Here is a 16,827-nt window from a genome sequence, read left to right as displayed (position 1 = left end):
GCTGAGCCCCAGCGGATTTGAATCAGACCCCGCCCCCAGCGCCATGTGGACCACCACAGCCTCGCCCACTGCAGCCTGGCTGCCGTGAAATCGGGGCCCAGCTCTCCGTTCTCCCACTCCTGCCTCGAGGGAAGGGGATTCCTGGGCCTTCCATGTGCCTGGCTCTGTGTTTGGAAATGGCCCGTGGCCCATCGCATCTCGGCCTCCTCAAGGCTACCCAATCAAGCGACTACCCAAGGGTCCCCACATGGGTGGGGAAACTCAGCCGCCCTGCCCTGAGCCCAGGCCCTCTACGGGAGCTCCTCGGAGCCAGGGACCCTGGTGGGGAAATGAGGACAAGACTGAGCTGAATATGGGAGGAGCAGGTGGCAGGTCACATGGCCCTGGGAAAACTCCTCTGACCTCATCATGGCCCAAGGAGGCCCCAAGCACGCCAGCTGGACCCTGGGGTCAACCACAGTGTCAGACACCTCCAGTCCTCAGTGGCACCTGTATCCAGCACACTCCAAGGGTTTCCGGAAAGGAGTCAAGCAGCTTGCACGAGGGCCCAGGCACGCGTCAGGGAGATGCAAAGGAGGGAAGATTTGAGGCAGAGAGAGAAGGCAGAGAGGAGGGCGGTCTGAGCCAGACGCACCCTGGAACTGAGACAGCCTGGTCCCAAGCCTGTGGAGCTGGCACAAAGGCGGTGACATGCAGCTGTGGCTCTGCCCTCCCCGCCAGAGCATGAAGGCGCAAGCACTCGGGTTAAAAACCATTTTCATGGTGCGACCTTGTAATGGAAAACTCTCCCGTGAGCCCTTGCTGGGTTTCCACGACAGACGACGACCTCATTTCACATCAAGTGTGCACGGTAATTCGCGCAGCCTCGGCCCTGGGTAACACAAATGCTCACACTCATTCTCAGCCGTCACGGGGCGAGGGCTTCGGCCTCCTGGCATTCAGCTCCCAGTGGCTCGGGAGGCCTGTTGAGGTGGAGGCCCGGGCCTGTGGTGCCCGACTGCCCTTTGGTACAGCCCAGAGGCTTGTGCCACCACCTGCCCTGACTCCAGGCAGAAGCTGGCCCTGTGGCCTCCACAGATTGGCCCTTCCCTCTGTGATAAAGTTGTCAATTCTTGGCAGGGGCGTCCCCTGACCAGCCAGGACAGGGAACGTTCCAGGAGCACAGCCATGCCCAGAGCACAGGTGCTGGCCGGGCTGTGTGGGGAGCCACAGCTCTGCTGCACCTTCCCGGGGGTGGGGCCACCCCCTCGGCCCTCTTTGCTGAGACCCCAAATCCTCCCGGCATCTGATCTCCCACCTACTGTTCAGACACCTTCCCAGCCTCCTCTGCTAAGACTCCCCATAAACATCTCTTTACCCCATGCCCCTCCTGCCCTGGGATGGCCTCCATGATGTCCCACGGCCAGTGCACAGGCACAGTGGGGACACCTGGGGCCACACCAGCTCCTACCACTACCCAGAGATGGAGAACAGGCGCTTTGCACAGAGCCACGCGAACACAGAACTGTGCAGAGGCAGCAGCGCCGCTGAAAACACAAGACGCTGCTTGCCCCTAAAACTCGGGACCGAGAACAGGCGCCTTGCACAGGGCCACGCGAACACAGAACTGTGCAAAGGCAGCAGCACCACTGAAAACATAAGACATTCCTTGCCCCTAAAACCCAGGAGTTCCAAGGCGAAGCCCCGGGTCAGAGGCGAGCAGAGCGCAGAGAGTCCCTGGAGGCTGGGCCTGCGCCCCTTGGTGGCGGCTCACCTGTACGCCTGCAGCAGGAGGATCTTGTAGATGTTGGTGCAGACCGTCTGGAGGCTGTTCACCTAGAGTCGCCAAGAAAGAGTGAGAAACGGTAGAAACCTCTCTGGGATTTTAAGTTTTTACTTTTTGCTTTATCATCCATTCAGATGGAACAAGAAAGAGGAACATTTTGACAAGAAACTATCCCTCTTCCCAGTGAAATCCAGCCTGGTCCTCACCCGGCAGCTGTGAACCACCCTGGGTGAGTCAAGACTCTGTGTCGTCTGCCTGCCCCCGAGGCTCGGCCAAGACAGGAAGGAACCAGGAGAGGGAGTGGATGCAGATGCCCACAGAGAGGGGGAGTGGAGTGGATGTAAATGCCCACAGGAGAGGGGGAGTGGACACGGACACCCACAGGAGAGACGAGTGGACGCAGATGCCCACAGGAGAGGGAGTGGACGCGGACGCCCACAGGAGAGGGAGTGGACATGGACGCCCACAGGAGAGAGGAAGTGGATGCAGATGTCCACAGGAGAGGGAGTGGACGCAGATGCCCACAGGAGAGGGAGTGGACGCGGATGCCCACAGGAGAGGGGGAGTGGACACGGACGCCCACAGGAGAGACGAGTGGACGCAGATGCCCACAGGAGAGGGAGTGGATGCAGATGCCCACAGGAGGGGGGAGTGGACACGGACGCCCACAGGAGAGAGGGAGTGGACAAAGATGCCCACAGGAAAGGGAGTGGACAGGGATGCCCACAGGAGAGGGGGTGTGGACGCCCACAGGAGAGGGGGAGTGGACACGGAAGCCCACAGGAGAGGGAGTGGACGCGGATGCCCAGATGGGACAATGCCCTCAGGGCTGCAGCTTCAGAGCCTCAGCCCACCAAGGCCTGGGACCCCGTCTCACCCTGTAAGGAGGGGCACTGGTGCTGAGGACCTAGCAGGGCGAACACGAGGAGCCCTCAATACATGTTATGTGCACACATGCTACTCACACTGCACACCCACACGCATGCACCTCACGTGAATGCCCACACGACTACGCACGAACACACATGCATGTCAGGTATGCATTTGCATGTGCACATTCACACTTCTGCCCTTGCACACCTGTGCACACACTGCCATGCCTTCATGTACACACATGCACACATGTATGTGCTCACGTGTATATGCGTACATGTGCACTCTTATGTGCAGCCAGTCACCGTCAGCCTTGCAGGCACACGCACACACACACACACGCACACATACTTGCACACATGCCTCCTGAACTCTGAACTCTGTGCTGACCATCAGCCTGCTCACCTGCAAATCCAGAAACAGGCTGTGACACTTCAGCCGCAAGACCCCAAAGAGTTTGCGACGCATGTTCCTCCCAGCCTTGAAGCCGCGGTTGAAGGTGAGACTGGCTCTGATGGAGGTCCGGGCATAGCTGAGACACAGGGGGGAATGTCAGACACAGGTGCCTGCCCCACACCCAGCCCCCTCCTGCAAAGCTTGCTCCAAAGAGCCTCCTGCCTTCCTCCCACTTCCTTGCCCTGCCTGGGGCACGCGCTGCAGCCCGAGAGGGCTGGGTGCTCACTCCATGGACTCAAAATGCTACACGCCATCCAGACTCTGCATGACCAAACATCCACCAGGACCCGGCTAGTGATGTTGAGTGTATCCAAACCTCGCACAGCCGTGTGTGTGCACTCATCATCTGCCCTGATGAGATCTGCACATAACTCAGCCAAAAACACATAATAAACCATGGAGCCCTGGCTCCCGGGCGTCCCTCGAGTGAACACAGGTGTGACTCAGATTTTTTGTGGGAGAACACTGAGTTGGGCGTGGGGAATCTCACTGTGTTTGAATCTCAGGGATGGAAGAGCCAGGTGGCACCAGCTAAACGGCTGTGCACATGGCACACATGGTGTCTCCAGAGGGGCAGGATGGAGACATCCCACCGATGTCCTCCATGGCCTCACCACCACTCACTGCCCATGTACATCCATGTCCAAAGATGAACACACATGACATCCACGGCAGGCTCCTGGGGTGTGTTCTTTTACATCCAGCTTTGAACACTGCTACATTGAAATAAACGTTTTGTGCCATTAAACATTCTTCAAAAATTCTTTGAAAAATGTTTAATGGCAGAGTAAGTTTTGTGATGCATAATATCTGCTTAGCCCTGTATTTGGGCAGGTTCGTGACTTGCTGTGGCAAGTCCCCCTGCCTGGAACACTGGAAATGGTAAATAAGACCCGTGATAATGTCTGCTCACTTCAGAAGTGGAATTACTGGGAAGACACAGGACATTGTGAGGACTTCCATGCAAACAAGCTGCTTTCCAGAAAAGTCTTTCCAGCTTGCCTCAACCTGGTGCTGGCTCCTGGCAAGCCCAGAAAAGGAGCCAGCATGAGGGATGGGGACAGGTCTCGCTGTCAGTTTCACGTGCGTTTCTTTGAGGGACGGGTCTCGCTGTCAGTTTCACATGCATTTCTTTGACGCTGCTGGTAGGACCTTCCCAAGTGTGCATCAGACGTCCATTTCTTCTTTCACAGCCATCCCCAACATGACCTTGGGCTCCGGCTCACCCTGAGCCTATGGGTCTGACTTGTGTGGGGTCCTCGGGCAGAGCAAGGGCCCCGGAGCAGGAGGCCAGGCTGCAATCATGTATGCCCCTTGCCAGCTGGGTGACCAAGGGTGGCTGCTCCCCTGGAGCCTTTCCTCCTCTACCTCTCAGGTGGTTAGGAGAACAAAGTGAGAGGATGAATGTGCAGGACCTCACAGGGCGCCTTAAATAAATCACGTGCACAAACGCTCCAGGGAATGGCCATTTTCACTGTGGCTCAGGCAAGCTGAGTTTCTCTGCAGTGAAAGCAATGCCCGTTGCCTCACTGGTTTCATCCGCCTCCCTGTGTGTCCTTCCCCAACACCAAACCAGGGAATGTTCACCTCCCTTCCCTTTGAGTCTTTTGTTTTATTTCTGTTGCTGGTGTTGTTTGCATGTATCTCCTCTTCTACCTAGAATCTGCTCTGGTATATGCTGTAAAGACACAACTTATTTGCTTCCAGTCAGTTTTCTCAGAAAAAAAAATTACACACACACTCTCTTTTCCATCAGCTGTGCCACACGCCACATTAACACACGTTTCTGAGAGATAGGGCTTCCATTTTGTTCTATTGTTCTGTCCATCAGTTCTGACCACATTCTGCCATCTGAGCTGTGGTTTGGGAGACTAAAATCTGGACAAGAAAATTCCCATCTTACCACTCTTCCTTTTTCACTTTTCTTAATCATTTTGCCTGTTTTCTTCTCCCAGATGCCCTTCAAGCCTCTGCTGTATACTTCAGACACAGAGGATGTGAGTTCACCCTGAGTATGGCGAACCACTGCCTCCACTGCTGAGCTTTTAGAGCCACCTCTGCAAGCATGCACTCTGACCAAGTGGCCTTTGGGTGCACAGAATATTCTGGCATTGAACCCACATCTGATGACCTGATGCCCACCCATCCTGCATTAGCCTCTGTGGCTTTGCAATGTGTTTAGAGAGAACCCATTTTCCTGATTTGTTTGTCTGTCCTTTGTCCTTCAATAACATTCACTGATGCTGTGCCAGAGGCTGGAACCAGGGGTGCCTGTCCTAAAAAATACATTTCATGGGGAGCAAAATAAGCACTGGACAGTTCACAGCTGACTGGTATGGCCAGCGCTGCAGAGGTGCCTGGGAGAGGCGAAGAGGTGCTGGGAGCCCAGGAAATCTGGAATTCATGCAGACAAAGCCAGTGGAGGCCAGGACCAGGTAAGGCTGTGAGAGGGAAGCAGGGACTGTGGGGAGCACAGGGGACCGGCATCCTTGTGGGGAGGGAGCTGCAACAGGGACATGCTGGGCACCATGCACAAGGGCGTCTGCACCTGCCACTCCCCCATCATGAGGGCGTCTGCACCTGCTGCTCCCCCATCACGAGGGTGTCCACACCTGCCGCTCCCCCATGAAGCAAACCCCAGGGAGCATTCTGGAAAGAGGCAAAGTCCAGATCTGGACTGTTCAACTCAGAACGACAGGACCCCAGTTTAAACCACTGGTTTAACAGTCATCCACCACTTATTTCTCTTCCCATGAAGGTGTGCCTTTCAGAGGAAGGCACCCCCAGTTCCGGCCTCTAGCACAGCACCAGTAAATATTATTGAAGGACAGAATAAAAAAAACACCTGTCCACTATGGTTTTGGAATGCTATACTTTTTGTTTTTTTTTAAGATGAAGTCTCACTCTGTTGCCCAGGCTGGAGTGCAGTGGTGTGATCTCGGCTCACTGCAACCTCTGCCTCCTGGGTTCAAATGATTCTCCTGCCTCAGCCTCCCACATAGCTGGGACTACAGGCGTGTGCCACCAGGCCAGGCTAATTTTTGTATTTTTTAAGTAGAAATGGAATTTCACTATGTTGGTTAGGTTGGCCTCAAACTCCTGGCCTCAAGTGATCCACCCACCTCGGCCTCCCAAAGTGCTGGTGTGAGCCACCTCGCCCTGCCTGGAATGTTGATACTTTTTATTCATAAAAGAAACAGCACAGATTTCTGCATCTGTGTCCATCTTCAATTCATTTGTGTCTGAGCCTGAGATGGGGCCTTGAGCTCTCGGGCTCAGGGGAAACAAGACCCCAGAATTTTGTAGAGATCCCCCCACACCATGGCCCTGTCCCCTGATGGGTCACACGTGATCATGAACTCATGGCATCCTGTAGACTGTGGACGAGCCTTGGAGTGTGGGCCTCACAGTGGAGAGACTCACGCCCAAAAGGGCCCTGAAGTCTCTGGGTTCGGAGAGACTCACGCCCAGCAGGGCCCCAGGGTCTCGGGTTCGGAGGGACTCATGCCCAGCAGGGCCCCTGTGTTTCAGGTTTGGAGAGACTCACGCCCAGCAGGGCCCGGGCGTCTTGGGTTCAGATCCAGACTGCTTTCTGAAGACACCTCAGTGCACCCGGGTCTGGTGCACAATTTCCTTTTACCAAAATAGCACAAAAAACTGCTCCCCTTGTGAGCACCCTCACTCCCACAGAAAGATGCATTTCTGCTCAGCCCCAGATGGGACGAGGGGCACCCTGTGGCCTCTGACCCTTTGGGATTGGCAGTCGCCTGCCCCACACGAAAGCAGGGGTGGACGTGATGGCCCTGCAGCAGCACCTGCCCCGGCCGGGCACAGGCTCCACTTCCGGCCAGGTGCGCTCACCTGGAGTAGTCGCTCTGCACCTCCAGGGTCCGGGTGTCCAGCAGCAGGCCGCACCAGGGGAATAGGCCATGGGCCGGCAGCTGAACAAAAGCTGTGCCACCCAGGGCCTCATCTTCTACAGGGAAGTTCACCACTGTCTTCCGCAAGTTCACCACGCAGCCATACTCAGGGACACCTCGGACCAGGGTCCTAAGGCAGAGGGGCAATGTCAGCCCCAGGATGCGGGGCCATCACCCAGGAGGTGCCCTGACACCCTTGTTAAATGCTTTGGAAAACCCCAGAGAAGTGGTGATTTGGAGCAGGGTGCTGGGCCTGGCAGGAGCTCTGAGGAGCCTGGACCCAGCCCTGCTCCAGACTTCGGGGTGCTTGCCCTGTCTCCCGGGCAGGACAGGTAGGTGAGCATGCAAGAACCTGGCCTGGACCCGGGACAGCCAGGACTCAGACGGCAGGTGCAGCCCCAGTGGCCTCTGTGATGGTCCATCTCATGTGTCCCCATGGCAACACCACGATCCCGTTATAAAGACTCATCTGTGGTCCGGGGCAGACTAAAATCTGGACAAGAAATTGCCACCATCCCACCTTCTTTTAAGACGTTTCTCAATGACTTTGCCTGTTTTCTCCTAGATGCCCTGAAGGCATCTGCTGTGCTTTAGACAAAGGGGAGGGTTCTGAGTTCCTGCTCGGGCGTGGGACCCGGCTGGGCTGTGAGCTGGGCAACACCAGTCGTCAGCTTCACGTCAAGGAGGTTCCCTCGCCGAGACATGAGCCTCGCTCACCCAGCTCAGGGAGCCCCCCTTTGCCCGGCAGCCTCTGCTCTGGCCTGGGCATCCCCTTCCCTTCCTGCAGCCTCTGCTGTGGCCCCGGGCGTCCCCCTGCCCTTCCTGTGGCCTGGCCCTGGGACCTCGGCCGGCTGCTCAGCTCCCCTGGTGCATTCCCAGCTCCCTGCGGCCACCCCTTCCTGTTACATGGCTGCCGACTCATCTGAGACAGAGTTCTGCCCCTGGTGGGACCCCAACATACACTCTGAACCACCTCCCTGGCCAGCACCCTCAGGAACTTGCCACACAGAAGCAGCGTTCCCCGTCTGCTCCGTCCCCTCGGCAGCCTCAGGACTCCTGAGCTCTCAGTTGCTTGGGACCTGGGCTCCTCCTGAGTGAATCTTAGTGGATTTAAATGTGCATGGCCTGCTGTGCTCCGGGCTGCGGCACAAGGAACGCCGGACGTACCCCCAGCCCAGGGCGGCCCTGGAGGGTGGACCTGGAGGGTGGACTTGGAGGGTGGGTCCAAATGGGTTTTCACAAACACAGCCCAGCAAAGCACCTGAAACCACCCCTGGCGGCCACATTTTCTGAGGGTTCCCTTTACAGCTTTCAAGGTTTCTCGTCCCTCGTCAAATCGCACTTTAAAACTAGCCCACCGGCTCTGTGGGGCGCCCTTGAGGGGGACCACACTGGACAATCCCCTGTGCTGAGGCCAGGTCCCCTGTGCCTGATTTTAGTTTGAGCCACAAAAATCAACTCTGAAACCCACTCCTAGCCATCTCCATGGTTCAAGACAGCAGCACTCAGCAAATCCAAATTCTCCCGCCGATCCCAAACAACCCCACGCGGGAACGTGACCGCAGCGAACACTGTGGGCCAGCTCACTCAGCAGCTCCTGCTCTCCGCAGGCTCAGGTGCACCCTGGGGAGGAGGCTGCCGCCTCGGCCCCGCAGGCCCTGTGCACAGCTCCTGGGGGTCTCACTGGGGCCCCAGGAGCCGCCACAGTTGACTTTCCAAAGAGCAGCAGGAGCCGGGTCACCACCTGCACTCACCACGTGTGTAACCTGGGTGCGTCTCTGCAGGACCAGGGCCCGCACGGTACCCACTCCCTCCCGAAGGTGCCCCTGCACCCCCAGGCCTGGGTGCACGGCCAAGCGCCTCTGCTCTTGCGGATCCAGCACCGGCAGAGAGAGAGGACTCGGCAGAGACAACGCTGCGATGCCAGGGGCAGGACACGGGGGGCTCAACTCTGCAAAGCCCACAGGCCGTGGATGTCCCCACAGACACACGGCACGGGCCTCACCTGAGGAAGGCTTTCGCGTGGGTGAGGTGAGGTGTCACCAACAAGAAATCATCCACCAAACGCAGGAGCAGCCTAAAATAAGGGAAAATACACACGCAAGGTTAACTTTACACTTTTTACGTAGTATCTGTCTACGAGGGACTGAACGTCAAACAATTTACACAGCCATAAATAAAGTAACATTCTCCAAAGCAGTTAAATCAAAAACTTAAATTTCTTTCCAACAGACGTGCTCTCTACAGCTAACTGCTACAGCAATTCCTCATTCATTATAAGTACTTAGTGTTTACCATCAGCTTGTGCAATTATGTGCCAGCTGAAGACGAACGAAGGCCAGCAGGCGCGGCCCCAGTTCTCAGACTCTTAGGGAAAAATAACTGAAGACGGTAAGAACGCTGGGGCTGGGAACCTCGCCCCCTCTGAGCCACGTGGTGCCCTTTACCAGCATGGCAGCTGTGGACCTCAGCATGATCCGAGACCCAGATCCTATCCACAGGAAGCTGGGCATGGTGCACTGTGTGACCCTCAGGCCCAAGCCCAGTGCCCCATGACCATGGGCCAGAGGTATCCTGTCCCAGAGGGCTGACCAGTGTGCCGCCAGCTCGAGGACACTTCCCTCCAAGTCCTAGAGCAAGTTGTGTGTACAAGAAATTTTTGTGGCCGGGCGCGGTGGCTCACGCCTGTAATCCCAGCACTTTGGGAGGCCGAGGTGGGCGGATCACGAGGTCAGGAGATCGAGACCACGGTGAAACCCCATCTCTACTAAAAAATACAAAAAAATTAGCCGGGCGCAGTGGCGGGCGCCTGTAGTCCCAGCTACTCGGGAGGCTGAGGCAGGAGAATGGCGTGAACCCGGGAGGCGGAGCTTGCAGTGAGCCGAGATTGCACCACTGCACTCCAGCCTGGGCGACAGAGCGAGACTCCATCTCAAAAAAAAAAAAAGAAATTTTTGTTTCTGTTACATAAACTTATTTCAATCTAGAACTTGAACCTTAATGAAGAAGAACCTTGATCCACTGTACATGCTATAATTAGAGCTAGAGTTTCAAAAGATGCACAGGAAAAACCCGGAGACTTCGAGAGAAATGGCCGTGTGGCCTGCAGGCTTCCTGACGCATCCTTCACTAACTGTCTGCTTGTTCAGTGATACTATTTTCATAAAAATGTCACTGCTGTCCACATCCTCTCCAGCACCAGAACACTTTGACACTGGTGGTGGGAGTGTAAACTAGTTCAACCATTGTGGATGACAGTGTGGTGATTCCTCAGGGATCTAGAACTAGAAATACCATTTGACCCAGCCATCCCATGACTGGGTATATACCCAAAAGATTATAAATCATGCTGCTATAAAGATACATGCACATGTATGTTTATTGCGGCACTATTCACAATAGCAAAGACTTGCAACCTACCCAAATGTCCATCAATGATAGACTGGATTAAGAAAATGTGGCACATATACACCATGGAATACTATGCAGCCATAAAAAAGGATGAGTTCATGTCCTTTGTAGGGACATGGACGAAGCTGGAAACCATCACTCTGAGCAAACTATTGCAAGGAAAGAAAACCAAACACTGCATGTTCTCACTCATAGGTGGGAATTGAACAATGAGAACACTTGGACACAGGAAGGGGAGCATCACACACCGAGGCCTGTCATGGGATGGGGGGAGGGGGGACGGATAGCATTAGGAGATATACCTAATGTAAATGATGAGTTAATGGGTGCAGCACACCAACATGGCACATGTATACCTATGTAACAAACCTGCATGTTGTGCACATGTACCCTAGAACTTAAAGTATAAAAAAAAAAAAAAGTAACTGCTGTCAATAAAAGCCAGCTGAGTTGAACCACATTAGGTTGGCACAATATTTAGATGTGTGCGTCCTTGGGTGTAGACCCCATGCAAGTGGGATGGGCAATGGGCTGAAGAGGCGCCCAGTCCAGGCCACCTGTCGAGGGCCTGCTGGGAGATACCGGGCCTCAGGCTGCACCAGCCCCGTCTCCCCGAGGACCCTAACGGAACCTGGGTGACGTGATAGAAGCTGGTGTGCTTCCTCGGTGTTGAATTCACATGCTCATCATGCAGGGCAGCGGCCCTCCTGCCTGCTGAGCCCTGAGGCCTCTGGACATGGCCGCTGGACAGAGCCTGCATGGAGCCCGCAGTCCTCGGGCTGTGCAACCCCTCCCGTGCGGCTTCATACCAAGGAGGGGCTGCAACCTTGTCTGGTTCCTCAAGACAGAGCAGTCATGGTATCCAGAGCACCACGAATATTAACACTGAACGCATCAAAAGCAAATCAACCCCCACCCAAGCCCCCCTGGGGAAGAGGAGGCCTCACCCGTCCCGCCGAATCCCTGCAAACAGCTTGTTCTCCATGTCGCCGTAGCACAGGCTGCAGAGCAGCGTGGACAGGATGGAGCCCTGCGGGATCCCCTGGCACTGGACGTAGGACCTGGGGCGGGAAGACACAGGTGAGAGACGGGCAGGGCATGTGCTGGACATGTGTACACTCAAACAGAGCCACACACAGACACAGACCCTCATACACACCAACGACATGTCTACCATCAGCCGGCAAACACCTCAGAAACATACCAGATGAGACCTCTGAGCAAACAATCCCTGCTCCCCACTCTCACCATGCACTGGGGCGGCTTAAACAGATCCAGCCACAGGTGTGACCACATCCTTGCTCTGAATCATCAAGGCTTTCTTTCATTAAGGTTTCTTAAATCTTAGAGTTTATTCACAGAACCAGACACTTGACCCGGAATGAATGCTTAACCGGACTCCTTTTTTTTTTTTTTTCAAGGAATTTATCCACGGTGAAAGACTCATGACCCTACATGTAGCCGCTGTGCGCCAACGGATACAACCTTGCCCCTAGTTTCAGCACGACCAACGAGACGCAGAAACTCTCCAAACAAGGACGCCAAGGGTGCGTTTTCAGACAAACAGTGAGAGCTGAATAGCCCCATGGAACCTAAAGGTGCACACAGAAGGCATGGCTTCCACGCGACCCTCAGCCACCCCCAGAGCCCACAGGACGCCACTCCTGTTGCTAAGAGACACTTGCAGCCTACTGCAAAACCAAGACCTGTTATTTTCGGGAAGCGCTGTAGGTGGTCACCTTAAAAAGAGGCTTTCTGGCTGGGCGTGATGGCTCACACCTGTAATCCCAGCACTTTGGGAGGCCGAGGTGGGTGAATCACCTGAGGTCAGGAGTTCGAGACCAGCCTGGCCAACATGGCAAACACCCCTCTCTACTAAAAATACAAAAATTAGCCAGGCACAGGGGGTGGGTGCCTGTAATCTCAGCTGCTCGGGAGGCTGAGGCAGGAGAAATGCTGGAACCCGGGAGGCAGAGGTTGCAGTGAGTTGAGATCGCGCCACTGCACTCAAGCCCGGGCAGACAACAGTGACGTTCTGTCTCAAAAAAAAAAAAAAAGAAAGAAAGAAAGAAAAAAGAGGCTTTCCTTGCTGGTGCAGATATCACAGTGACGGGCAAGAGGACTGCGCTTTTTGCACAGAAGCACACGCACCAACTCTAGGAGTCCGGCCAGCCCAGCGGGTCAACGCAAGCAGATACGCCCCTGTGGGCACATGGGATGGGAAACTCTCTCTGTTCTTAGTTTTTGGGGCAACAGGTTTTGAAGACGTTTTTATTCAGAGGCCAAACTGGACCACGATGGGGACTAGAGCTTCGGGTCTGTCCGTGTCCTAGGGACAGGACAGACACAGTCACCTCCTGTCTGTCAGGGCATGAGGACGCAGTCATCACCTCACATTCCCCAAAGCCCTGCCACACGTGGATGGCACGTGACTTGATCCATCTTAATAAAATTCACGGCCAGGAAGGAGGCCCGTGGTGGCTTCTCTGGGGAGGTGACTTTGTCAGCGAATTCTGTGGGCCTGGGGGCCGCTTACACACATGTGCACACGTGTCCCTCAGCCAAAATTCACTCTGCTGCCATGTGCAATTTGCGTTTTTCCAGGATGTGTGTACTACTTCATATTTCTAATTATATTTTAATAAATATTATAATTGCTGATACCATTAGTGATTACTTATAATGCAATAATTAATAGTTATATTTTTAAATAAAAGCTTCCGAAGCTGTGCACAGTCCTTTATCCGCTGGAGACGATCCCAGAGAGAGGCCTCCACGTTCCACCTGATTGCGGATGACCTTGCTGATGACCTTGAGTGTGCACGAATTTCCTCCGTGCTACCACTCTCCCCGGGCACACGCAGGGTCGCAGGCAGATGCCTGCCGGGAGGTGTGTGGTTTTACTTAAAATCCAGAGGACGTGATGTGGCACCAGGCACCGTGGCTCTACCACCGTGAGTGTGGCTCACCCAGTGGCTGTGTGACGGCAGCTCTCCCAGGCCGCCTGCCCCATGGCCAGCACAGGCCCCCCGAGAGGAGCAAACTACACGGTCAACCCCGCACTTTCCAGATGGGAAATCCAGTCACAGAGAGAAGAGCCCGCGCCCTCGCGGGGGTCACACGACAGGGACAGGAATGAGAATCGGATAAAATCCTCTTGTATCGGGAGAGAGAGATACAAGCGTGTGAGAGCCGGGTGTCCAGCGTCAGTAGTAACTTGGAGCTGACAAGCTGCAGGCTCAAACGCTCGGCCGCACACCTGACCCAGACACACCCCCCGCCCCTCGTCCTCCACACAGGAGCAAGTCCGCACCCCGCTTGCCATTTCCAGGCCTCATGTGGCACCTGCTCCGCTCCGGCTGCCGCAAGCCGAGCCATGTTTCCGGGGCCTCGGGAGCCTGCAGCCCAGGAGCCGGAGGGGGCGGGGGCCAGAAAAGGAGACTCAGGTGGCCCCGGGCAGAAGGGCAGTGGGGAAGGGGCAGGAGAGAGGTGAGCAGAAGCCCTGCCAGCCCGCCCAGCCACCCGCAGGGCAATGGCACCTGGCCACCTGACTCACTTGCCCCTGATGCGCACGGCGTGGTGGCACACGAAGCGTAGGAAGACGTCGAAGAGGCCACTGCTGGCCTCATTCAGGGAGGAGCTCTGGGAAAGCAGACGGGAGACACATGGGAGTGAGCCGGTGGGTGCTGAGACAGGCAGGACCACGTGGCCAAGACCCCCCGTCCCTTTTGGGGTCAGTGTTTGTGATGAAGTGCGGGGCTGGGCTGGAATGCAGGGCCATCGTGGGCGGGCCGGGCCGAGTGTCTGCAGACACACATGGGCTTAGGCAGAGTGCGTGACACAGAATGTCTCCTCTGGGCCACCTGTGTGTCCAGCTGGGCTCACACCCGCACAGCCCACCGTGGCCCGGATGGCATATGTGATCCAGGAGTTGCTGCCCAGATGCCGGGCACAGGGTCTGGGTCCCAGCAGCCCAGGCCACCCCCACCCCCACCCTGGGAGCCAAGGAAATTCGCCCAGAGGCCTCTGAGCCTCACGCGGTGGACACGACTGTCCCCTAGAGCCGAGCAAGTGCTAACAGGCATCTGCAAAGAGCCACAGGGCCACGTGGACAGACCGCATCTGCAAAGAGCCACAGGGCCACGTGGACAGACCGCATCTGCAAAGAGCCACAGGGCCACGTGGACAGACCCAGCACTGAGGGGCCCGCTCGGCGGGGCGTGGCTCAGACACGGCCTGTCCTCCTAAGAAGGGGGACATGTTTCCTTTGGCCTCAGACCCAGCACTGAGGGGCCCGCTGGGCGGGACGCAGCTCAAACATGGCCTGCCCTCCTAAAGGAGGGGGACACCTTTCCTTTGGCCTCAAGATCAAAAGTGGCAGAGAAGACATTTAGCAAATCATGAACAAAGGCACTGCGGAGCTGGAGAGAGGCCGCACAGTCAAACGTGAGCAGGTGCCTAAATGCAGCAGCTGTCACAGCCTGGCATGGCCCAGCTCAGATTTCGCCAAGGCACACAGCTCATCATGCCCCCACCACAGCTCATTCCCCCCACCGCCCCCCAGGGCCAACAGTCTGTCCGGTGATGAGCCCAGTGATTGCCCAGGGGAGGACCCACTGCTGGGAGTCCGTGCCCAACCCTGCAGGGCAGTGCCCAGACCTGCTCGATGACGACAGCATCCCTCAGCGGGCTGGTCTCCTGCAGGTGAGCCACGAACTGTCGCATGTACGGCTGGAGGTCTGTCAAGGTAGAGACCTGCCGGCAGAGGAGAGGGCATGAGCCACAAATGTGGCCTGCCCCGGCCAGAGCTGGGCACTTGTTTCTTCCAATCAGGACGTGTGGACCTGCGGCCAAGCCCGATGGCGGGATGAAGCCCAGAGAGCGCCTGGGGAGCTTCTGTTTGGGAAACGGGGGCCGGGGGGCCGGGGACGCAAAGTAGCTACAGACACACCTGGGACTCCACCTGCAGCTACCACACATCAGACCCCCACGACCGACCGCCATCCACAGTCACCACACATCAGACCCCCCGTGACCGACCACCATCCACAGTCACCACACACCAGACCCCCACGACCGACCACCATCCACAGTCACCACACATCAGACCCCCCGTGACCGACCGCCATCCACAGTCACCACACACCAGACCCCCACGACCGACCACCATCCACAGTCACCACACACCAGAACCCCACGACCGACCGCCATCCACAGTCACCACACATCAGACCCCCACAACCGCCATCCAGTCACCACACACCAGACCCCCGTGACCGACCGCCATCCACAGTCACCACACATCAGACCCCCACAACTGCCATCCACAGTCACTACACATCAGACCCCCACGACCGACCGCCATCCACAGTCACCACACATCAGACCCCCACAACCGCCATCCAGTCACCACACATCAGACCCCTGTGACCGACCGCCATCCACAGTCACCACACATCAGACCCCCACAACCGCCATCCACAGTCACCACACATCAGACCCCCGTGACCGACTGCCATCCACAGTCACGTGGCACAAGTGGCACTCGAGCTCCCGGGCCTCTCCAGCCCAGTGCTGGAGGGATTGGAGGGATGCAGGTGCAGCCACAGCACAGGCAGGAGAAGAGTCTGAAGATGCGGGAGAGAGACCGGCACCCCCACCTCCTATTCTGCAGACTCCCCCAGGATGCTTGTCATTTACTACGGGACCCGCTAAGCCCCTGCGTCCCCAAGACAGGATATGAGCAGGCACGTGACACATGCTAACACAGACACAGGAGGCCTCGAGCTTGTGAGGCATCAAAAGAGGTGCACGGTGACTTTGTGCTTTAGCATGTTCCCCAGCCCCCAGGAGCTGGCGGCAGGGCCGTGGGCTAAAACCACATCGAGTACGATTCAACCCTGAACACCAACCTGGAAGGCAGTAACAGGAAGGTACATGGGCCTGCACCCTTCCCAACCCAGGAGCAGGCAACACGCCCACAAATAGCCCATGGGTCTGAGGTCGGCGGAAAGCATCACAGAAATCCGTAATTCTTCTGGACTCAACACAGAAAAGCCAATATATCAACACTGACGAGACGCTGCTGAAGCAGGTCTCTAGCACAGGGTCCCCAGCCATTGTGGTACCAGGCACTGGTTTCATGGAAGACGATTTTTCCACAGGACAGCAGTGGGGAAGGGGATGGTTTTGGGAGGAAACGGTTCCACCTCAGATCATCAGGCATTAGATTCCCATAACGAGCACAGAATCTAGACCCCTCTCACGCACAGTTCTCAGCAGGGTGTGTGCGCCTCTGAGCACCGCATGCCACTGCTGATCTGAGAGGGGTGGAGCTCAGACGGGAACGCTGGCTCACCACACCCCACCTAGCCTCCCGCTGTGCACCTGGCTCCTAACAGG

General features: G+C 56.5%; 1 protein-coding gene across 2 annotated transcripts in view; it reads right to left on the bottom strand.

Moving 5' to 3' along the window:
* Positions 1-16,827, bottom strand: part of TERT (telomerase reverse transcriptase) — a 42,021-nt gene that overhangs the window by 4,178 nt on the left and 21,016 nt on the right. For both annotated transcript variants that reach the window (XM_019013021.4, XM_055366887.2), the window contains exons 7-13: positions 15,085-15,180; positions 13,982-14,067; positions 11,373-11,486; positions 9,020-9,091; positions 6,956-7,144; positions 3,044-3,170; positions 1,754-1,815 (exon numbers count right to left, since the gene is read on the bottom strand). In XM_019013021.4, the coding sequence (XP_018868566.3) occupies positions 1,754-1,815; positions 3,044-3,170; positions 6,956-7,144; positions 9,020-9,091; positions 11,373-11,486; positions 13,982-14,067; positions 15,085-15,180 (746 nt within the window). The remainder of the gene's footprint in view (positions 1-1,753; positions 1,816-3,043; positions 3,171-6,955; positions 7,145-9,019; positions 9,092-11,372; positions 11,487-13,981; positions 14,068-15,084; positions 15,181-16,827) is intronic.

The sequence above is a fragment of the Gorilla gorilla genome, chromosome 19 (genome assembly GCF_029281585.2).
Source record: "Gorilla gorilla gorilla isolate KB3781 chromosome 19, NHGRI_mGorGor1-v2.1_pri, whole genome shotgun sequence".
Taxonomy (NCBI): Eukaryota; Metazoa; Chordata; class Mammalia; order Primates; family Hominidae; genus Gorilla; species Gorilla gorilla.
Note: the sequence above shows the minus strand (reverse complement) of the source record. Positions and strands in the feature narration are given on the sequence as shown.